This window comes from Grammomys surdaster, unplaced genomic scaffold (genome assembly GCF_004785775.1).
Source record: "Grammomys surdaster isolate TR1022 unplaced genomic scaffold, NIH_TR_1.0 136, whole genome shotgun sequence".
Lineage (NCBI taxonomy): Eukaryota > Metazoa > Chordata > Mammalia > Rodentia > Muridae > Grammomys > Grammomys surdaster.
Genome location: NW_021604594.1, coordinates 15,436,631 through 15,460,327, shown reverse-complemented (window position 1 = coordinate 15,460,327; position 23,697 = coordinate 15,436,631). Strand labels below are relative to the sequence as shown.

Below are 23,697 nucleotides of genomic sequence, written 5' to 3'. Positions count from 1 at the left end.
TATAAATGCTGTTGGTGGATTGTTGTTTGGGGGGTTGGTTGTTGTTGGTTATAGTTTGTTATGTAGTCATGTACAAAGAGAAGAAGAAATTAGATAACCTGATGTCCAAGATGAAACTTGCCCTGAGGAATTCAGTGCCCCTAATCAACAGGAAGTAGTCTAATGAGAACATCCCCCTCTTCCCCTTCTATCTACTTTTTTCTCCTATCTAATGTTAGAGGGTTCAAAGAGTGGGAAAAGGGTGGAGAAGGATGAAAGAAAAAAAGGACCCACAAAGTAGCAAAAGTCTGGCTACACTTAATCCTTCAGAGGTATGCCCAAGGTTTTATTTCCTAGGTAGTTCTAGAGCCTGTCAGAATTAACCATCACATAAATAAAGGTAGAAACTAAAAGAAAAAAGGCAGTAAATACATAAAATTGAAAGTAGTAGTGAGTCTCTCCATGACTCCAAAGCTGTCATTCACAAAGCATTCCTGGCTACTCCAGTGACAACCCATCCCATGCATTGCTTCCCCTGTTTGCTGTCTTCAGATGCCATTGTGATAACCTCTGTGGAGTTTTGCTTATTTTGTGCCTGCTGAGTCTTCTCTCACTGGAACATCGTATTTCTCCCTGTATCTGCAGCACCTGGAACCTGCGCAGCACAGAGCAGGTGCTGGAAGAAGGAATTTCAGTTGGTGAATACCTGGGAACACTTCAGAAATGTAATCATTCCAGGATTGAGTTTGATTGTTTCTTGTACTGTTTGTTAAAGTACTACCATTTAAACAGATATAATCAAACTGAAAAGGGGGGGGAACCATGGTACAGCTGGTGTGCTAGCTCAATCTTGTTAGTTTTGGTGCTTGTCACAGCTGCCAAATTTTCCTATATTTAGATAGTTGTTTTATTTCTTCCTGTTTAGACTAACTGTAATTTTCCTCTCCTTGAGCATCCTCTTTGTTTTTCCAAGGACGAAATTATAATGAACCCCACTATAAAACCAATTGATGTTACAATGATTAAATTTACTTCCATCTTAGCTTAAGTTTTGTTCATAGGAACAACACCTACATATGCAAGTTCTTGTTATTGTTGCTGTGCTGTTAGTTAAAAGCAGAGTGTTGTTAGTGTTTGTAGCCAATAGCATTTGAAAACTGGGAGTCATTGTTCCAAGACATGTTCTAGAATCATAATCTAACCTGGGTAACTTCTCACTCAATTTATATTAGAAAAATATGAATTTTACTACAACCCTAACTACTCACACTGAGTCAATGATAAGCAGGCTACAATCCATAGAACCACAGTAGTTGGGTATAGAGTAAGGAACTAGATGAGAGATAGATAGATCTTCTTAGAAAGGGAAACAAAATACATTGGTATAGATGGATGGGGGTAAAGAACTGAAACAAGAAGATGAAGTTAGGAATACCAGGAAAAATAGCTAAAATTAAGGACATTTTGAGGGGTAGTATGGAAATCTAATATAGTAGAAGCTTCCTAATATATATACATATATGAAAGTAATCTAAATGAAATCTCCAAATAACAGGAGAGACAGCACCCCAACTGGACAACACTTGTCACTAAATTAAGCTTCCAGTAGCAGGACCGGGTTACATATAGTTGTTGGCCAAAAGGATTCCATGGAAACACCCAGACAACCAAAACTGTTGCCGAAACTCTATGTCTATCTCCACAAACATGTGGTAAGACGATAAGACCTTACTGCTAATGTCTTATCTGGTGTTCTTGGTACCAGAACAAACTCTGGACACTCCCTAAGGAGAAATAGAAACAACAACCCAGCTACAAATCTTTTGATCTATAGTGATGGCCTGCCCCCAAGCTATGATAGTACAATGATAGCACAAAGCCAGTGAGAATAATGAACCAATACCTGGTTTGACTTGTGGCCCACTCCATAAAATGGAATCCATACCTGACAATGCTGGGTTGACCAAGAACCTGAGACTAGATAGTCCAAGGACCTAGGTTAAAACCAACTGCCTTTGTCCTACTAAAGGAACATAGCAACAAAATGACTCCTAATGACATTCTGCTATACTCATAGATCAGGGCCTTGCTCAGCCATCATCAGAGAAGCTTCCTCCTGTAGCAGATGTGAACAAATACAGAGGCCCACAGCCAGACAGCATACACAGAATGAGAGACACTTTGGAACATTCAGCCCTGAAAGGGATGGCCCCATCAAATCCTTCCCCTCAGGGCTCAGGGAGCTCTACAGAAGAGGAGGCAGAGCCAGAGCGAATGGGGGACACCAAAGAGACAAGGTGCTCTCACACAAGAGGACTCACAGACTAGGGCAGCATGTGTGGGGCCTGCACGGGGCTGTTTGCAGATGTTGTTGTTGTTGTTAGTACATCCTGACTGCAGTTTGCCCTTCCTCCCCTCTCTCCTAGATCCATACTCCTCTGTTCCCTTCAGAAAAGAGCAGACCTCCCAGGAATGTCCACTAAACATGGCATAACAAGATACAATAAGACTAGGCATAAACCCTCATATCAAGTCTGGATGAGACAACCCAGTAAGGAAAAGGGATTCAAGAGGAAAGACTCAAAGATACCCCACTCCCACTGTTAGGGGTTCCACAAAAACACCAAGCTAACAGCCATATCATATATGCAGAGGACCTAGTGCAAACCCATGCAGGCTCCTGGACTGCCTCTTCAGTCTCTTTAAGCCCCTATGAGCCCTGCTTATTTGATTCTGTGAGCTGGATTCTCCTAGTGTCCTTGACCCCTCTGGATCCTACATTTCTTTTCTTATATATATTCTCTCCATCCATCCCTACTTCTCTCCCTCTCCTTCCCACTTCCCCTCCCTACCCCGCTCCCCCTTCACCCTACAGGTTCTTTGCTTCCAGTTTTGTTTTTATGGGATGTCTGATTGTGTGAATGAGTGGGTCTGTCTTGTGCCCTTTTTTTGAGCTCTTTCCTTCTGCTTGTTTGTTTTGTCATTTGTGTGTGTGTGTGTGTGTGTGTGTGCATATGTGTGTGGGTGTTTTTTATCATATTGTATTGTATTGTATATTATATTATTGTCCCTTAGAAGCCTGTTCATTTTCTAATGAGAGATGAGAGACTCAGGTGGATGGGAGGGGAAGCAGGGAGGTATTAGGAAGAGTAGAGGGAAGGGAAAACATAATCAGGATATATATTATATGAAAAATCTATTTTCAGTAAAAGAAATATAAAAATAAACACTACAGATTGAATATCCCCTTAGAGTTAAAAATATTGTCTTGGCATAAAAACCCTTCTATGAAATTTTAGACACTAATTAAAAATCTAGGATAGCGTTGTCATTTGACTCTGCATTGCATTTCTAAAGCAGAAATTGCATGCTAGCCTGAAACGAGTTTTCTAGATAATACTTCCTGATGATAACAGAATGATGTGTTGTCTCAGGTCATTTGCTAAAGCTGTTTACATTGGAGCCTGTAAAATGTCATTTCCCTTTTAAAGGTTACTTCATGTATGTAATGAGCCATGCACGGTGCTTTGAGTGTAGAATGAAGCCATGAAGCCATTTGTATACTTTAGCCTGGTGCCTGATAGCTCCAGCCTGCTTCAATTTCATGGACTCTCCAAGCATTGCCAATTTTTGCTACAATAATAGCCCTGTTTCTCACTTGTTTGTACAAGGAAGTTCTGTAATTGATAGTGTGTGTGCCTGGAAACCAGGCATCTGACATAGCAGTAAGTGCAGCCCTGGGGGAGAGTATAAGCCAAATGACAAGAAAGCAAATATCAATAGGTTCATATTATGGAGAGCAAACTCAGAAGTACACTAGGCAAAGACAAAACAAAGAAGCATTCAAAACCCATAGGGAATATTCCACCTGCGTGGATATGGTCTGCTCAGTGAGATAGTGTGAGTAGTTGCCACTCTTTTTGTTTATTTCCCAGTAAATAGAATGATAATTTGAGATAACGCATTTTAATATCATGCCAGTTTCATTAATCACCCATCCATTCTGTCTCATTAATTTTAATAGCTCTCTCCATTCATTGATGCTTTATCACACATTCAGAAACACTCAACTGAATTCTCAGTCCAGGCCCCTTGATATCACTCAGGCATATCAGTCTGTCCTACTTGTACCTTGAACCCCTCCCTTTAAAAACTCATTACATATTTTGGGAAGATCAGATGCTATGAAAGGAGGGAGACATGCATGTTTAAGATCCAGAAATGATGATCAAAACTTAACTTTTTGGTTATCAATTCTTTGTAATTAAATTGGCAGCTCATAAGATAATTTCTCTATACTAGTTAGAAGATAAGTAGAATATGAGGACTTACCACTCATTTAATGGGCAGAGGTTGACCAGTTGTCCTAATACTGAATAGTGATAAAAACAATTTGCAGTCCTTTGGTTAATTTTAATATATGGAAGTGCTTGTAAGGAAAGGGAGGTAATTACTTTCCTAAATTAAAATGGCAAATTTTCATCACAATTTAATTTAAAATTTTTAAATCTTTAATAATAAGCATAATATTATGGGATAGGAGCCTCACAAATAGAAGACACATTAAGAATTAGTTACTATGCCTTTATGATTTTTTTCTCAAATATGACAAAATTAGACCAAATGAGCTTTTTATTGTCTTGATTACTAAGAATTCTCTGTTGTATTCAATAAAGTGACAGCTTTGTACTTCAGGACCTCTTGATTCCTGTAGATAAACAGATCCCTACAAAAAGAACACAGATCTTCCTAGATAAGAGATTTCCTTTCGTGGGGACAGATTTGGCAATGTGACCAAAGTATAGCAAAACAGATTTGTCTTTTGGAAGAAAGAAGGGGATGTGTCAAGGCATAGTACAAGAATGGAGTCTTGTGAGAGTTCTGAGTGCTTGTGAGAAAACACCAAGAAATTAAGACAAGAGTCTTGTGATTGCAGTTTCTTAAAACACAGAATTGTTCTTGGAATGTGTTTTTGTGCTCTTCTAAGTGTAGCAGATAGGAGTGAGTTTACTTCAACTGTTATTATTCATGTGCCTCTGTGGAAAAACATGGCATGGTTGTGTATGACTTATCCTTATGATTGTACACTTCACTCAGGTGATTCTTCTTAACTCTCAAAGTATAAATTGTCAGATGCTCTGAATAAAGTTAGTTATTGTATGAGACATTAGTCTGCTTCATGTTTAGGTCCCACTCTCCCAGGTTCATGCTGCCAACTAGAGCAATAAACAGAGGTGGAAAGGGGCCATTGAAATAATAGGGTCAGATAAAAATCTTAGAAATGTCTGTAGTCACCTCCTTGCTTCACACATGAGCAGCCTGATGGGTGAATTAACTGACAGTGTCATCAGCTGGTTAAGGCCAGGCCAAACCCCAAGAGTAAGGCTTCAGTATCTTTTTGCCCCTCTTATTTGACATGTGTGCCAAAATCCAAAACAAAACAGAGTGTAAAAACCAGCTTGTCTTGAGAGCTGGAAGACGACACAGAGATGAGAACATAAGGAACGGCCATCTACCCCTCAACTTTCACATTTCTTTGCCTTCATCATACCTCTACTCATATAAATTAACACTGTGCATGCCACTTGTTTGGACTTTATGATTCTCTATAGCATTCTCAAATAATATCATGATACAGCTGTCTCTTAATGTCCACTCATAAAATACACTCCTTTCATGGTCATTATGGTCATTTCTAGGCATAGACTTGTTTATAGTTTCTTCTAGGATATGACTTTAGGGAATATAGAACTTTATTCTTAATAGGTTTAAATCCATGACTCATCTAATTTGACATAATACTTGTAGGCTCACAGTTATGGTACCAAGGCATGGTAACAAACTAGTGTTTTTAAAAGCAAGTGAAATTTCATGTGCATGAAATCAATCTTAGAGTGCTTTATATTTTGAAGAAGATGGAAAAAACAGATTTCTGCTCCCTTTTAATTCAGTCTCTTTAAAGTGTTCTTACGAGGTTGATTTTTCCAATATTGATGGTGTCACAGAAGTCAGAGATGTAGAGCCAGACTTACTGCAGTGATCATTTGCAAGTGATGGTGTGTGTAGATGGGGATAACGTAGCTCACATTGTGACTTGCTACAGCTTCCAGCTTCCAGCTTCCAGCTTCCAGGACAAGCTATTTTCTATGCTTTGTTTTTTATTTCTTTTTGTTTGTGTGTTTTTTTATTTTCTTTTTGGGGGGACATTGCCAGGGCAGAGGGGAGATACAAGAGGACTGGAAGATGAATGAGACTGAGGTGCATGATATGAAACTCACAAAGGATCAATAAATAGTAGTAAAAATAAAAAGAAGACACACACAAAAGATGGTGTTTTTTTACTTAAACGTAGAATTTAGCTCAAGGTAAAATTATTTAAAGGAAAACAACAATGACTGTTAAAAGTCCTGATGGTCATTTAGGTGAAACAGCCACAAAGGCCTCTTCTTGTTTTCTCCTACAGCTAAAGATCATCTAATTGTATTTTGGATTATGACTTCAACAAAAAGAGCCTTCCTCCACTTAACCTGATTGGTTTGAGTCTGGCTTTTGTTTGAGAAGGTTGGAGAAGGCATACATCAAGCTGAGTGCCCAATACTATTAATGGGACCATACATATGGTGAATGATATTTATTTGAATAGCTCAGGGGTCTCTTTTGTTGTGAACAAGGGCTCTTGCAGATAAAATATCTTTCACCAGGTGTGCCTTACATGGTTAGATAAGAGTAGCCGGGAATCCACAGCACAGTGCCTTGAAAGACAAAAATGTGCATGCATGCCATGTGTAAAAGCCCTGGTAGGAGTGGCCTGGGACATCTCTGTCCCCCATGGCTGTCAGAGGCTTAAGTCCTCCTCTATTTGTTGGTTTGCCAGCCTCAAAGCAGTAGTTGGCAGATTTGGAACTCTTCTATTTAACAACATCAAACAATTATATAGAATCTTAAAGAGCCTTCTTTATTGACACTAGACACTGTAATATCTATTAACATTTGCTTATTAGAAATTAAGACTGAAGGACTTTAAATTTTTTTTGAAAACTTGTTTAAATTAAAAGAAATCTTTAAAATTAACAAAAGCTTTACATTTAACACAAATGACATTAAGAAAACTTTTCTAAAATTAAAAAAAATCGGGTGGTTTTGTGGTGTTCTTCTTTAGTACAGATCAACCAGATTGTTATTGCTGTTCCTACAGTCAGTTGTGATATGTTGTCTTAGTTGAAGAAATTTAAATGAAGAAATCTAAACTCCCTAGATGCATAATTTAGGAAAGTAGAAAAATTTTGATGTGCCTATCAGGAGATACAAAATAGAATTTCCCCTCTTCCTGTGAAGTATTTATTTGATTTGAAAGTATTGTGCAAGGATTCATACTCACACAATTAGGACACGGTTGAGGGAGGCTTGAATTGGGGTCCTGTCGCTTGGGTCTGTTTCTTTATAGCTTTTGTGAGGTCTCCTATGGCATCTCACATAGCACCACTTATATCACAGTTGTGCCTGGCAGCAAGAAAGGGTCTCTTAATATCAATTTATTTTTCACCTGCCTCTTCCTGCTGACTCACATGGCTGTCACTGAGGAGCAATGGCTCATAACCTGCTGCTTCTCTATGCTTAGCAGCTCCCTGAATAACTGACAGTGAGGCAACCAATACCAGAGAACCTGACAAGCAAAACATGTACTGAGACAGTTTTTAGAACTGAAAAGTAACATTTGGTGTTAAACTTTTCAAAGAAGTTGAGTTTAGTAGAGGGGAAGACCTCCAAAGGGCCACAGGAAACAGTTTCTGGAGGTAGAAAGCCAAGACACCAGAGCTTAGAAGACTGGAAGACTATGGGGAACCAGACAGTGGGGCTCTGTGGTTAAGACAAAGAGACATAGTGGCTAGGCTGTTGATAGCAAAGCACATGGCCTGGAGCAGTCAGTAGACAAATGAAGAATAGACTTTCTTGCATGATCACAGTGGACCACTAAGCCAGCAACAGCCTACAGTGGCAAGAGGTATACTCTACTGCTCAATCAGAAATGAGGACAGAGTGCTAAGTTTTGTACTCTCTGGAGAGTAAAGCATGGAAATGGGTGAATAGCATAAATGTTGGAGCTATGATTCATCTTCATAAGACAAGGAAATGTTTTCATTTTCTCTGGAAATTCCCCTCCCCTATCTAGTGACTATCTTCCACATGTCTACTGCTACCCACCATACAGCACTTGCCAGTAGGGCTTTCCCTCCCACTGAAGCCTCTAAGGCTGGGTTTAGTGTGTACTACTTTCTTGCATCTTGTATTTATAGCTGCTGTAGTCTATAATGTTCTTGTTTTGGTTGCCTAGGAGATGACAAGATTCCCCAAAGATAGAGAACTTGTCTATGGCATCTTGATGCCTGCCAAGGTGACTAATTCATGTTAGTAATTCAACAAACACTTGAAGGACCGCATGAATACAGAGAGTTCTATGGTAGCACAGAGATGCCAAGGCCTAGTTGATGGTTTAAGAAAGGAAGAGATTGGTGAGGAATCTCTGGACACAAAATGAATAAGGCTTTATGTTAGATTATTTGCTCATATTAATCCCCCAGTCTACTAGCCTCCCATTCTGCAAATTCAGTATTAAATTATTAATAATGTGCTTATACTTGAAATAACCCTGTAAACATGGAAGAGCTCCAAAGGCCACTATTACCTGTGCTGACTTTAAATTTAAAGCTAATTATGATTATTGGATAATTTGAGAGTGGCAATATATTATTAATTTCTTAATACTGCTCATAAATATAGAGCAAATGTCTTTTATAGCGCCATTTGAAACTTCATAGGCAGGACTTGCTCTATCCGAACAAAACTTGTTCACTTCAGAAAATGGCTAAATATGATAACTTGTATAATTTAATATTGATATACATACAAAATCACCTGAGAAAAATCACTACCCAGAGATAACTAGTAAGCAGCTAGTTTTTAGGCTGTTTGTGTGTGTGTGTGTGTGTGTGTGTGTGTGTGTGTGTGTGTGTGTGTCTGTCTGTCTGTCTGTCTGTCTGTCTGTCTGTGTGTCTGTGTGTGTGTAGAATGTAGTTCTCTTTCCATCTCCACAGTTACTTTAGTCAACGGTTCAATCAACTATTAATAAAAATAATGCAGAATAATTGCACATGTACTGAGCATCTACAGTCTTCAGAACATCAGACTAACACTTACTCACTGAGCGTTTTCATGGGATTAGACATTATGTTTAGTCTTAAGAGACTTTAAACTATGTGGGAATATACATAATAGTATGTAAGCAAGCAAATGCTACTCCAATTTATATAAGGTCTGAGCATCTACAGATGTCAGTATCCTCAAGGGGTCATGGAATCAACCCTTTGTAGATATCAGGCAAATAGAGGATATACTCTACATCTTAAACATGTTGCATAGTCTCCTTGTAATCTGATTTTCACATAAAATATACCTGTTATATTAGTCCTCCTTGGCCCGCATGATGCTAGCACAGCTGGGATAAACAGGTCCATGGATCTTTGATGTTATCCTACATGATATTCCAGCTGTACCACCTCCACCCCTCTACTTTCTCCAGAGCTGTGCAGATCAGCTAGGCTCAGGAAAGTACAAGCTGGAAAAATGGGGAAATTAACATGGCAGCTGTCAGCCAGTTTAGGATGAAAAGGATACGCACATCACAAGTGCTGCATTGGAATTGTTACGGATGCTGGTGAAGAACTACAGGAACTTTCCAGTCGATCCAGATGCTGCTACCTGCAGCAGTAATCAGCTCACTTCTGCAAACCATGTCACATGTCCTCCCTCATCTATTTTACTTTCTCCTCAACACTCTGGATCCTATTCTTCATCCCAGCATCTGCTTTTAAAGGAAGCCAAACTCAGAGAATCTCAATCTCATATTACTGATAATTATATTTATTCCAATATTTTGTTGCTAGAAAAAGAACTGTAATAAATATTTATGTACCAAAAACCTTTACAAAGAGGTCTGATGCTTTGTATTTTTGATATATAATAAATAATACAGAGTCAAAGACATGCACATTTTACAGGCTCTTGATAAATGTTTGCAGAATATTCGTTTCTCTTGGCACGGATGATCCCTGCGATTAGCCTTGTTAAATGTATTCCCAGGCACTGCAGTGAAATAAAAATTCTGTCCAGTTTTGTCCTATAATTTTTTATATTAAGCCATAAACATATTTTATTTAAATGTTGCATGTCTGTATCTTTCTCCATGTTTTCATTGTATGTTTAAGTATCTGAGTGTAGGAGACACTTTGCATGTTAGAGCCATTGGTCCTTTGTTGCATGTTACAAGTTGTTCTAAAATTGTGTTCTAATTTATGCTTCTTCATAATAGCCGTTCTTTTTGGCTTCGTTCTCAAATTCTTTACTACACTGCACGGCTGCCATCCCTTCTGTTGCCATCCTCACCGTCTTCTCTCTCTAGATCAGCAGTTCTCAGCCTGTGGGGTTCAACACTTTTGGGGACCAAATGACCCTTTCACAGGGGTTGCCTAAGACTGTATTAGATATTTACATTACAATTCATAACAGTGGCAAAATTAAACTTATGAAGTACTAATGAAAATAATTTTATGGTTGGGGTCACCACCACACAAGGAGCTGTATTAAAGGGGTGCAGCATTAGAAAGGTTGAGAACTGATGCTCTAAATCATTCATATTTCTTCTTCTTCATCTGGTCTCTTTATCCCTGCTTCTTCTTCAAAACATGGAACTGGATAGTGCAACTGGAATTTTGCTGGTTGTTATGTAGAGTCCATCAGCACAGATGGAGGTAACCTGATGTGCTGATTCTTGAGAAGCACAGCCAGCATGTCCTGTGACTTTTAGGTGCGTTAGAGATCTTCAGTTGAACTGAAGCAGAAAACCTCAGGTCTACTGGCAGAAAGGAATGCAGCTCACATTCCCTCATCTTTGTTTCTCTGATAAAACCTTCATAGAGGCCCTGTGGCCTCCATAGAGACCCTGCGGCCTCAGGGCCAGGGTCAGTGTATGGAATCTTCTACTTTTGTGTGCTTGGCAAATCTTCAGATTACTTTCAAAATTGATTGCAAAATGTGCTGAAGGCACATGCAATACCCAATCTAGAGGACCGGAATCCCTTTTAAAGTCTGATCAATATGAAAGACATATGCTGTCACAGGATCAAGTCCAAACTGCATCTTCACATCACAAGAACTTTCAAAGCTAATACAGATGCCATGAGCCTCCAGGGAGAGCTACCACTTTGCTTTGTAGATTTATAATTGTGCGTCTCCAGGCCCCAGAAAGAAGAAAAGGATGCTTGTTATATTCTGCCGAGTGTTCCAGGCTACTCACTACTGACAAGCATAATCTTTAGGATGAAAGACAATTAAATACAGTTTATATGCATCCGTTTTGAAATACAAAATAGAACTTTTATCTGTTTTAAATTGTAATAAACTCTGGATTGTTATCCTGAATTGATAGGACTTAAAATATACAACTGAGTGTGTAGGAAGATTTTCAGTGTTTATGTAATGTAGATGTTAAACATCACACATACATACATACATACATACATACATACATACATACATACATACAGGTGAAAGGTAATGCTAAAAGGTAAGTTGAATGGGTGTGGCTGAGTGTCAGGGTTAAATGTCACCTTCCCCAACACTAAGGTAAGATGTCACAGGGGTGACCCCATTCTCATGTATCAAGGAAACATGCTAAGCTTTCACAGAAAGAAAAACACAGTATTGTAGGACTTATAGATTGAATTCAGCATGAACAGAGAGTGATTTTTCTAGTATAAGTTCACTGCCAATGTGGAAGCGTATTTCTTATGCCTTTTTTTTACAGTAAGTCCTGGATACAGCCAAAAGGTAGAAGGTGGAAACATTGCTTGGTATGAGCTTTTTCAGGGTAGCTTCAGCAAAATCAGTTTTGTAAAAGAATTGTGTGTGTGTGTGTGTGTGTGTGTGTGTGCGCGCGCACGCGCGCATGTACAACATTAGTAATACATATTAACTTAACTCAGGGAGTAAGTACTATTTTAGCATCCCCATACACAATCCAAAGAGCCATACATTTATTATTTAAGCTGTACAGACAGCAGTGTATTTAGGCTGTCTTTCTTTAGTCGTGTAAAAGCCAGAAGGGAGTTTGGTTGGTTTTTGGATTTTGAGACAGGGTCTCACTATGGAGCTCTGACAGTCCTGGAATTCACTATGTGGATCAGGCTAGCCAAGAACTCAGGTCCCCTTGCCTCAGCCCCTGAAGTTCTGGGATCAAAGGTGTGTACCACTATGCCTGGACAAAACAGAGTTTTGATAGAGATAGGAAACTGAAATTTTGTCTCTAAGTATAAACCACTTACCTTTCACGCCTTTAATAAAGCAACACAAAAGTTTGTGTTCTCTTTTTAATTTTGAAAGAAACTACTATTCTCTGAGCTTTAGTACTCACTGCTTCTTTTAAATGTATGTATGTATGTATGTATGTATATGTGTGTGTATGTGTGTGTATAAATGTACCTATGTATGTGTGCATATATATATATATATATATATATATATATGCATGTATATGTGTAATTATTTCTTTATTTAATCATTAAGCCCTTGTCTGGTAAACTGTATACTGTTTTCTCTGATTGTTTAACACCTCTTCTCTCTTTAGCCTATCTAAACTGATACAATTTTTTCAGGTGGTAAAGTGGTCAGACCTTTTCTATTTTTATGTTAGATTCACAATAGGATCTCTATATGACAGATGATATGAAGAAACATGATAATACTTACTCTTTAAATAAAAATTAAAAGAATAATTATCACTCATGTCTTTATATATGGTCTCTATGCAAATAAAGGTCTCAGAGTAAGCCCCAGCAGTGCCCAAGGCTCCATCCTGCTGCCAGGATTGGGTTTGCTGGGGGTGAACAGAGCCACAGACGTCTCCTCTGGGTCTCTGTATTATTGATGGATGGGCTTGCTGTTCAGTTGGTGTCTGCGAGCAGATGTGCATAATGTAATGAAGAATCCCATTGTACTTTGTGGTTTAGATTGAGGGTGTTAAAGCTAGTTTTTTATCTACTATGATGTGACCTTAGTCTTAATAAGATACTTTGAACATCAGCTTAGAATGAAATCTGTTGATTTGTAATTTAGTAACTGGTAAACATCATTTGGGAAGTGTGGTCTTATAGTGCTGTGTTAGCGTAGACTGCTGTAACAGAATACACTGGCTGGCTGAAATGTATTCCTTAGTGCCCTCAAGGCAGCAAGCTCCTAATGAATGTCTGGCAGGCAGTACTGTCTGATGAGGGCCCGCCTCCCTCACCAGACAGTATGCAGATGGCCATCTTTTACTGAATTCTCCACACGTCTCTCTGTTCTGAGCATGTGCATGGAGAGGAAGGAAGATATATAAAAGATCTGTCTCAACTACAGTGACAGTGAGTCTTAAAATATCAGCATATCAGTTCAGGATGAAAACACAAATCACTTCGTAGTAAACTTTTAAAAATTAAAAAGAAGAGTGTTAATTCACTAGCTGTTGACCAATACAAATACGAAGACAGTAAGACCAAGTATCTCCATGATAACATGGAGCCCTCAGTGTAAAAAGGCCTGAGGATTTTCTGTAGATTAAACAGGATTTGACAGGTATTTTCAGTGTAACAGCACTGAATGTTATTAGGTAATAACCACATACACAAAAACATAGAATACATTCTGAATATCTGCTCAGTGCTGTAAATTCTTTGTACATCCAAAGTACCTGGGGATGTGGGGAAGGACATGGGGGAGGACAATGCAGGATTCTGGTTCGCAGCTCACTCTGCTGTGCTGACCAGCTAGGTACCTCCCCTCTTATTACTGTCCCCCACCAAAGCGGGCTCTGGAATGACAATTCGGGGCGTATACTAAAATGTGGGCTATGCCAGTTGTGTGTTTGGTGTGTGTATGTGTATGTGTATCACAGTAGATCAGATATGAGGGACATGATAGGAATTGTCTTACATAGACAGTCCAAAGGTAAGCAGACAAGAACTGGCAGGGAGCCCCCACACCAGTCTCAACAGGACACCCATCTCAAAGCCAAAGATGCTCCTCATTGTCTCCCTCCAGTGGCCATGACAGAGTGTGACAGACTTACTCCCCAGTCACTGTTAGGAGAAGCATCCCAAAGTGACTCACAGAAGCTCTGCTCACAGCCCTTCTGCTGGAGGCTAGCTATACAGGGGCTATTTTAAGAGAGTTTGGGTGAGAGCCACTGGCTCCAGCAAAGATTTCCTGCTGCAAATGGTTATTAGACCCAGTTCAGCTCATCTACGCAGAACTGTAAAGTAACAATGAGTTGTTTAGAGTCAGCCATTTTTACAGCCTGTACTACCTTACTACTAAGTATGGGACATGGTCTAATGGTGACAGTTTCACTTGGGAGCCTCAGAAATGCAGAATTCCCCCACCCCCAGTCAGATGTACTGAATCACAATCTGTGTTTTAGCAATTTGATGAGCTTGCTGTGTCCTTTGCAAATCTTTTAAGGCAGGCACCTGCTAGCTGTTATTACTTTGATTACTGACAAGTTGTATGTGGATTAAATGAGATAATGTGTTCAAGTTACCTTAAGTCTGTACTGAGTTTCATAACATTATTTACATGTTCAGGTGTGAAGCAGGAAGAGGCTGCTCCTGAGTTTCCAAAACAGTAAAAATTGGGACTTACTGAACTTCTCAGATTTTTAGACCTACTAAAAATAATATTTTTGTCTATTCTTTGAAAATGTCATTCATTAATATAATATATTTTGATCATATTTGTCTGTCACTGTTCTGTTTGATAAAAAGATAAAGAGAGAAGGAATATGTTTGGATATGTAGTTAGGTGTGAGGAAATGCTGTGTTTTATAAAAAGATATAAGGAGAAGGAATATGTTTTGTGGATGTGTAGGCAGGAGTAGGGGAAGGGGGTGCCTCTGCGGGACCAAGGTGGTGCATCTCTTCCCTCTGAGGGACAAGCAACAGGAGAGTATAGCATAGAATAGAGTTTATTCAAGGCATGAGAGGACAGAGGGAGAGCAAGAAGGTAAGAGAGAGAGGAGGGGGCAAGCAGCCCCTTTTATAGTGAGTCAGACATACCTGGCTGTTGCCAAGTAACTGTGGGGCAAAGCCTAGACAAAATGCTAACAGTCAATACTTCCCCCACAACCCCCCTAGCTGTCTCCCACCCAGTCTTATTCTTTACTTGATGTCTTTTTAAAAATGTATTTATTAATAATTTCTTATAGGAGTATTGTATTTCATTCATTTTCTCTCCATTTCCTTCCTCTAACTCCTCCCATGCCCTCCGTCATCCTCATGGTTCCTCATTCCTTAATTATTGTTACAGACATACATATGCTTGTTTGTTTGTTTATTTATGAAGACAATCTGATAAGGCCCTTTAAGTAATTCCTATCTGTATGTGTTCAGAGATGATCCCTTAGGAGCAGCTCTCGTCCCTGGAGAACGTCTCCCTCCCTCGACAACCATTAATGTCAGGAGATCAGTGTGAGATAGGCCCATGTCTTCTTCAGAGGCCAGTCAGATGGTAGGACCACTGGAACCATGGGTCTAGGTACTGAATGTCCACACAGGGAGAAGCTTATGTTTTAGAATAAAACATATGCTGAGAAGCTGAGAGAGGAAGAGAAGCCCTGGGCGCTGGATTTTCCTGTGTCTGCTGTCCAGCCTGCAATAGGAAAGGATGGCCACGTTGAAGAGATCTGTGCTGTGTCTCAAAGGGCAGATAAGATACATTGTGCCCTGGGGGCTTGAGATTGATATTTCCAGAAAGCTCTTCCAGACCTGCTAGAGGCCTCACATGCTCCTGTCAATTGCATTCAGGACCTGCTGACCTGTCTACTTGAGCAGAGGTGCTGAGGCTGAGGGAAACGTGCACGTGACATCATGTCCCCCAGGGAATTTTCAGCTAATTGTATAAATAACTTTATCAGAGATAAAAGCAGTAAATAACATTGTACTGGACTTTAAAATAGATTCTATGTTATGCCCACATTTTTAAAACATGCTTATGTATGTATATTTTAAAATCAATCTATTTTTGTATCTATATCACATAGGGAAAAAACAAAAACATGCTATAACTTAAAAATGTTAATGTTGATGAGAATTTAACTTGTTTTTATTTCCCTTTTCTGGATCTTCAATGAACATGTATTATCTGTATGGTATAAAAATATAGTAACTTGCTAAGCTCTTGAAGCTTCCGTAGTTAGTATTTTTATATAGTCCATCTCATTTGGTCTTCATTTCTGCCCTGTCTTAGTTAATTTTCTATTGTTGCAAAGAGATAGCAAGGCCACTTGTAAAAGAAAGCATTTGATTGGGGGCTTGTTCACAGTTTCGGAGGGTGAGTCCATGACACTCATGGAGGGAGGCATGGTCACAGGCAGGCAGGCAGACAGGCATGGTGCTGGAGCAGTAACTAAGAGTTTACTACACGGTCCACAAGCTGGAGGCAGAGAGTCTGGGAGGGAGGTACTGAGAGACTGGGCCTAGTGTGAACTTTTGAAACCTCAAATATCTAGTGGCATACCTTCTCCAACAAAGCCCCACCTACCTCCATTCCAAAACATCCTTTTTCCTTCCTCTTATTCTTTCCAAAACAGTTTCACCTAGGGACCCAGCATTCAAATATATGTGCTAACCACACACCCCATAGTCAGCTAGTAAACATCAATGGGATAGAAGAAAGAAAAGAAGGAAATAGACACAACATAGACACCCCCCCCCAGGAAATCAAGGACAGCAAGACTACATACTGTGGAGAGTGTTGGGCCAATAGCAAATGAAAATCAATCAATCAGAAGCAGAACAACTCTGTATAGAAAGGAAGTGGACAGACAGGAAACACAAAGACTTGCAGATGTAAGGGAGGATGGCCACTCAAAGTCTGTACAGGACACACCCAGACACCAAACTCTCAGCACAAAGGAGATGTGTAAGCCTGGAGGGGAGTGTGTGTGTGTGTGTGTGTGTGTGTGTGTGTGTGTGTGTGTGTGTGTGTATGTAAAGGCAATCCTAAGCAAGCAGCAAACAAGCCAGTGGTTTTTTTTGTTTGTTTGTTTGGTTGGTTTTGGGTTTTTTTTTTTTTGTTTTTTTTGCAGGACTGGGTTTTTAAGGAGGAAAAGGGGGAAGTCTTGCTAGGGTGCGTTTGTAAATCTTGATTGGACATATTAGCCAGATAGTGAATTTTGATTGTTGAACCTTGTTGTTGTTGTCGTTGTTTTGTCTCAGGAATGAGTCAGTGGCCAAATAAGGGACTGGACCTTAGGGGCTAGCTTTCAGAATGAACCCTAACAGGTTTTAGCAAGGGGGAAAATGGTAAAGGGCAAACCTCATTGGCTCCATGTGTGCTGTGCTCAGGCCTGTGTCTGCTGTGCCTGTTAGAGAGCCCTTCAGCAGACATTTTAAATTCTACTTCACAAAGTGGCCCTTTCTTTCACATCATTTTTATCAGACTCACAGACAGGACACAGTGACCCTTTCAGCAGAAGACCACACAATCTCTGTTTGATTGCAGTTCAGGCAATACTGAGCTATGTGACTAGGAAGGTTTTTCAGACTCAAGGCCTGCATTTACTTACTGGAAAAAAAAAAAGACAACTATCAGTAGCTGTTGTACTGATGAAGTGGGTTAAGTACCACTACAATGTGTTAGACATAGAAAGGCCCAACAGGCATTAGCTGCCAGAAACTCATCATCTTCATTCCTGTGTTCTAGAAGTGATGATCAGGGAGACGAGTCATAAGAACACTATAAGTATTGTTCTGAGTAAGTACTGAGCTGATGGCTAACGATAGATGAGAAATGTATTTGAGGATGTTGATTCTGATGTCATTGGATGGTCCAGCTCTCTGTCTCAATTCAAATCAACCACTCTCTGGTTATTATGGGGTTTGCAATTTGTGTGAATACTCAGATTTTTATTAACACTATGTTTTTATAAGGCAAATAGTTGGCATCATGAAGAATGATTTGTCCTAGAAATTTGGACCACAGGTTGAAATATGGAAGGTATACCACAGGGACTCCTCTGAATCATCCTGCTGAAGTGAAGTAAAGCAGTTAAACCCTGGTCAAGTCATGAGGAAAATGACTTTGTAGATACTGAGGCCTAGGTGTTCCAGGGTAGGTTGTACCAATCGTCAGCAATGTCTTTCCGTGAGTGAGATGGATGATTTGCATCTAGCTCTGGAGGCATAGCTGTTGAAGGTGGTACATTATAGGAATATAGCTAAGTGACAAACAGAACATGTAAATCTCCAGGCTTAAGAGAGAACTCGGTTCCAAAGAGAATGTTCAGTGTGGTGTCTGTTGTCTTAACAATATTCTAAAGCATGTAAAGTCTATTTCTTTGTTATTTTTTTTCCAGACCCCTTGGTTGTGGAATACAAGACACTGCTGGTATAACTACCCTTACCAGGTAAGGAAGCCTGACTTCTGGGGTTTACAGACTAGGAGATATTCCTTTGGTCAACTTCCTGGTGTCAGGCAGGTCAAATATACTTATACTTTGATATTGCACATGCTTGTTAATGCCTACCATAAACTAGTGAAGACTGGGCTTTGTGTATTCTTACTGAGGTACATAATCAAAGTTTAGTTGCTTTAGCAGAAGGAATAATCCTGGAAGGTTCTTTTATTGGAGAACAAGATGTAGCCACTTTAATGGGTGGCCGATTCCTGTTTCTCGGTACAGAGGAAAGTCGGAAGGCCTGCTGGCAGTGCAGGCTTACCCCCACAGCAAATGTGAACATTCAAATGTGACGCTGGAACTAGCCTGCTGAGTTCTGTTGACTTTGTAGCTTAGAAGTGCCCTCTAAAGACGTAAACCACCACGAACGACTTCTCCAAATACAGAACAATGCACTAATGCCATCACACATGGCTGAATTGTTTTAGTAACTAAAACAGGAGATACCATCTTTGAAATTAAGTCATAGTCCTGAAAGGGGAGTGCTTTCCGTCTCTGCTCTTGCTGTTCTTTTGCATCTTCTTATGAGTTCACTACTATTAGCACAAGTCTTTGCCATCCCTAAATCAGTTAATGCTAGAATATCAAAGGTAGGACCGAGAAGTTTCTAGTTAGTTGGGACATGTCCTGTAAAGAAAGCAAATGGAACTGGGTATTGTACCGAGCACCTTCAGGTGCATTTGGACTTCCTGTGCACAGAAGGCTGTTGAGGAGCGCATACATAGTCCATACCTTCCCTGTTAGCCACAGAGTTGTAACTAGTAGAGGCTGACACTGGGTACTCCTTCAAGGCTAAGGGTGAATTGAAATAGAATTCTACTTTGCATTTGAATCCCTTAATTTATTTAGATTGGGAAAGAATTTGCATAAGCAGCATGACAAAGTTAGAGAAAGCTGAGAGTTCCTGAGATAACTGTTAGAGACTGAGATGGTGGACACAAACAGCCACTTACCTTAACCAGTTGTCTCTGGACCAACTGTACCTTACTATCCACACCTATCTACATTTCTACTTAGAAAAGAGCATCAAAGCCTTCTAGAAACTTTAACTGGAATGTTGGCATGCCAGCCATTACCTTTTAAATGTGCCCCACATTTAAAAGGTAAATTCTGCAACATGAAAGACATTGCAACAAATGTCATATAAAATGTAACACTTAACCTTATTTTTAACTGTAAATGTAGCCCAGAATAACTTGCATTCTGCCTGTAGCTGAGAAGTTGCTTGGTTTCAGATGAATGCCTAGGACTGTAGCCCAGAATGTAGCTGTGGGCTGTTTTACAGACATCACCATAGATTCAACCCAGGAGATAAGGTTATATTTAAAAGTGGAAAATACCATGAGGGTAGAAAGAAAGATACCCCATCTGTGTGGATTTGGTCAAGAATGGTCTTCTGCTAGTAAGGCATAATAGCCCAATTCTGAGTAATTCAGCCCAGCACTCCCCCAAATTAAAGATAGACTCATGATCTCTGGCAACAGTGGTTAGCCTTGACAAGTGCCATATGCTAATAAAAATTAATGACTTTCTTTGTGTAGGGGGCATAGGAAATTAAATAGCATGTATGCAAGTATAATACTTTGTATAAGTCATATGTATATAAATACATAGAGCAGATTATAGTCCAGAGTCTATCTCGAGCCTTCAGTGGACTTTTAAATATTAAACAAGCTCATGAAATATTCGTTATGTCTTTAACACATATATTATATAAGTAACCAGATAGATTTTTAGGTGAAAAATAGTAGCATACATCAATTTTAAACATTCCCTCTTTTCTATGAGAGTGCCCGCTTGTTACACATGTAGGAGTTCCATATGGGTGTGCATTTTAAGGGTTAAAGTAAGACAGGGTTATATGCAGTTGACCCTTGTACAGCTCATTACAAAGAGCATGCACACACAAGGCTGGAAAAGTCTAATGCAGGGATCAGGACTTCAGTAGCTCTGAGACCTGGATGTAACCTTTTAACCCGAGTTAATTGATAGCAATTTTCTGTCAGCTGTATAATCTAGATAAGAAATGAGAGTAGTAATTTTACAGATTTCGGGATGCTCAGAGTGAGTCATGGGAGTGTTTCACCAACTGCAGAGCGGCTGGTGAGTGCTGATTACTGAGATGCCCTTGCATGAACTCTGCACCTCCAAACGTGATCTGGCTTGTCCTGTGACCCCCTCCAAGGCATTTTCCCAGATGAGGATGCCAGAAGTCAGAAAATCTCATCAATACCAAATCTGACCTTAGCTCCAACCAGGGCCATTTTCCCAGACTATATTGCTGACAGCATTTGCCTAAATACCTTGCTAATGTCTTTCAGCCTTAAAGAGACATGTAAGTGGGAAGTAGATCTCTTTCAAGGTATCACTGAGCATTGATGCTTCTTTCAGTCAGTGGGTCACAGAATTCAGAAAGAAGACATTGTGAGAGATCCATTCATGAGTTCCCCCTTCCATGACCGCCCTCCTGCCCAGCAGTCCTCCACCCTGCCAATTCCATCACATCGAATATCAGGCTTTACCACATGGGTTTGTAGAGACATCAGCTTTCAGTCTATAGTAATTATCCTTGTCTTTTAGAGTTCAAAACTGCCGATCTAATATCGCAGCCTATAATGTACCTTGTCAGAAATATTAGCAAGACATGTAGTTTTTCTTGATGCCTGTACTGAGCAAGTAAGGGCCATCTTGTGATAGTTATCCATTGTGTCATGATTGGCAGATGGTGCATATAACACTAATTTCCTTTACAGTAGAAAGTGTTGCCTTCTGAACAGTGGTATAAATGTATTTGTAGAGTTTAAGAGTTTTGTTTTGTTGTTAATTCTTTGAGTAAACTAAGACACTTCATTATAGCTCAATAAAAATAACTAAAAGTAGCTCATCAAAGTGTTGTTGAGAAAACTTTAAATTTTATGTAATTTTTTGTGAATATGAAAAATACAGTTCACTGACTTTACTGTCTCCCTAAACTTCTGAGGCAGTCAGAACAGGCATTCCCTTCCATCCCTGACCCCTGCCATTTTATAAGTCAGTAACTTTACTACCCAGCTATGGACCTTCACATCAGACATCCTGGCTATCTGCTTAGTCCAGTATGTTGGCAGCCTTCCTGTCCCTCTGATCTTTAAATAAATATTTCGGAATCATTTGTTTTGAATATAGCATCATATTGAACATTTTCTAAACACGTCACTCTCTTGAACTTATGCTCCATTGACCATTCTGGAAAGCGTCCCTGCCACCCACTTGTTCTGTGCTTTGAACTGTCACAACAGCTGGCCTGTATGTGCTCTAGGACATATCCCGAGTTGCCTGAGGGATCTTGTAGCTGTTCTATGTGAAAGAACCATAGTTGAGTGTTGTTACACTCAATAATGAGTTGAACCCCAAACTGCCATGGTGGCTAATGTTCTGGGTTTGAGATGAAATGGAATTAATGTTCTCAACCCGTGGTCCATAGCCAACCTCAAGAGTACTATTGTCTACCAAGAAAACAGTGGGATCGCATGTGTTCAGCCAAAGACTGGCTTGCCAGTCAGTGTGAGCTTGTGGCTTCGGGGGACACAAATTGGGTTTTCTATTAAGTGTAACTCTCGCCCTTCTTTCTTCTCCTCAGCCACTCACTGCTGACCTTCACTACTATTACATCCTGGAGCTGTCATTTTATTGGTCTTTAATGGTTTCCCAGTTCACAGATATCAAAAGGAAGGTAAGAGTTGTGGTGTTACACTCAATTATGGGCTTGGTTTAAGGTGGGCGAAGACTGTCAAAGGCATCCCTGAGCTCTGGGAGTGCTGAGCTGGCACCAGTTCCTGCACTGTTACAGGAGTAATGTCTGTCTGCTGTTTTTTATCCTCCTCCTCTCTGGTCTTGCCTCCAAACCTAGTGTTCCTTGTTAACCATGCAAAATTATAGCAGCAAAGCCAGGCACATCTGGAAGGTGGGGATGGGAAAATCACAAGTGTAAGGTGAGGCTCTGAGGCCAGCCTGGGCGACAGAGCATTCTATCTCAAACACCCGAATATACATACATAATTATATATACAGGTTCCTAGACATACTTACATATAAGTATGTTATCATATGTGTATAAAAAGATCAAAGTCATTATCTTCTCTAAATTAAATAAAAAGAGAAATTTATAGCTTCTGAAAAAGAGTGAAGCCTCAATACTACCACATGCACGAGTTCTCCAGTTAACCAAATCTCTACCTCAGTGGCTTTCCACCTTCCTAACACTGTGACCTTTTAACACAGTTCCTCATCCTGTAGTGACCACCAACCATAAAATGATTTCATTGCTACATCATAACTGCACTTTTGCTACTGTTAAGAATGATAAATATTTCTAGAGACAGAGGATGGACAAAAGGGTCATGACTTACAGGTTGAGAAACAGTCATCTAGCGTCCAACTGCAGTACAGAAACAGCTTTCCTGAGTGACCCATGCTCTGCTTTGCCCCTCTGCTCCCCTGGAGTTGCTTGTACTGAGAGACTGCATGAGCTTCTGAGCACTGGATCCGCTCATTCTGGTCCCACCTTTCCAGCCCCTGGTAGGATACTATGTGACTGACTGCTTCCTTTCTCCATCATGCTATAGTTTCAATATTCCCATATGTCTATCAAAATCAGCCCCTGGCATCCATCTAAGTGAAATGAAGAAAGGCTGGTTACTACGATTATTTACATTCAGTGTGTGTGTGTGTGTGTGTGTGTGTGTGTGTGTGTGTATCGACATACGGGTTCAGGTGTCCCCAATGGTGGAACTCTTTCTCTTTCCAACAGCAGACATGTGCCTGGGTAGTAAAAAAGAAAGGAAGGAAGGGAAGAAGGAAGAGAGGGACAGAAGGAGGGAGAGAGGGAGAGAGGGAGGGAGGGAGGGAGGGAAGGAAGAAGGAAGGGAGGGAGGAAGAAAAATGAGAGGGAGGAAGTCTCTAACCTATCTAAGCATGATAAGCATACGGTCCCATGAAGACCAGCTTAGGCATATTGAGTGACTCATTAATACCCACACTTGCGGCTCTTTTGTTCTTCTTACCAAGCATTCTAGAAATAGTTAAAAAAAAAATCTCCAGTGACAAGATCCAGCTGGCTCTCCTCCATCGCGTGAAGAGTGTTCCTTACACTGGTAGTCAGACCGTTTAGACTGATGATCTTCTCCAAGCCAGGT

At 40.0% G+C, this 23,697-nt stretch overlaps 1 protein-coding gene across 1 annotated transcript in view; it reads left to right on the top strand.

Moving 5' to 3' along the window:
• Positions 1 to 23,697, top strand: part of Cers6 (ceramide synthase 6) — a 242,045-nt gene that overhangs the window by 157,601 nt on the left and 60,747 nt on the right. Inside the window, exons 5-6 of the mRNA XM_028762983.1 lie at positions 18,422 to 18,472; positions 22,143 to 22,235. Coding sequence (XP_028618816.1) covers positions 18,422 to 18,472; positions 22,143 to 22,235 — 144 coding nt within the window. The remainder of the gene's footprint in view (positions 1 to 18,421; positions 18,473 to 22,142; positions 22,236 to 23,697) is intronic.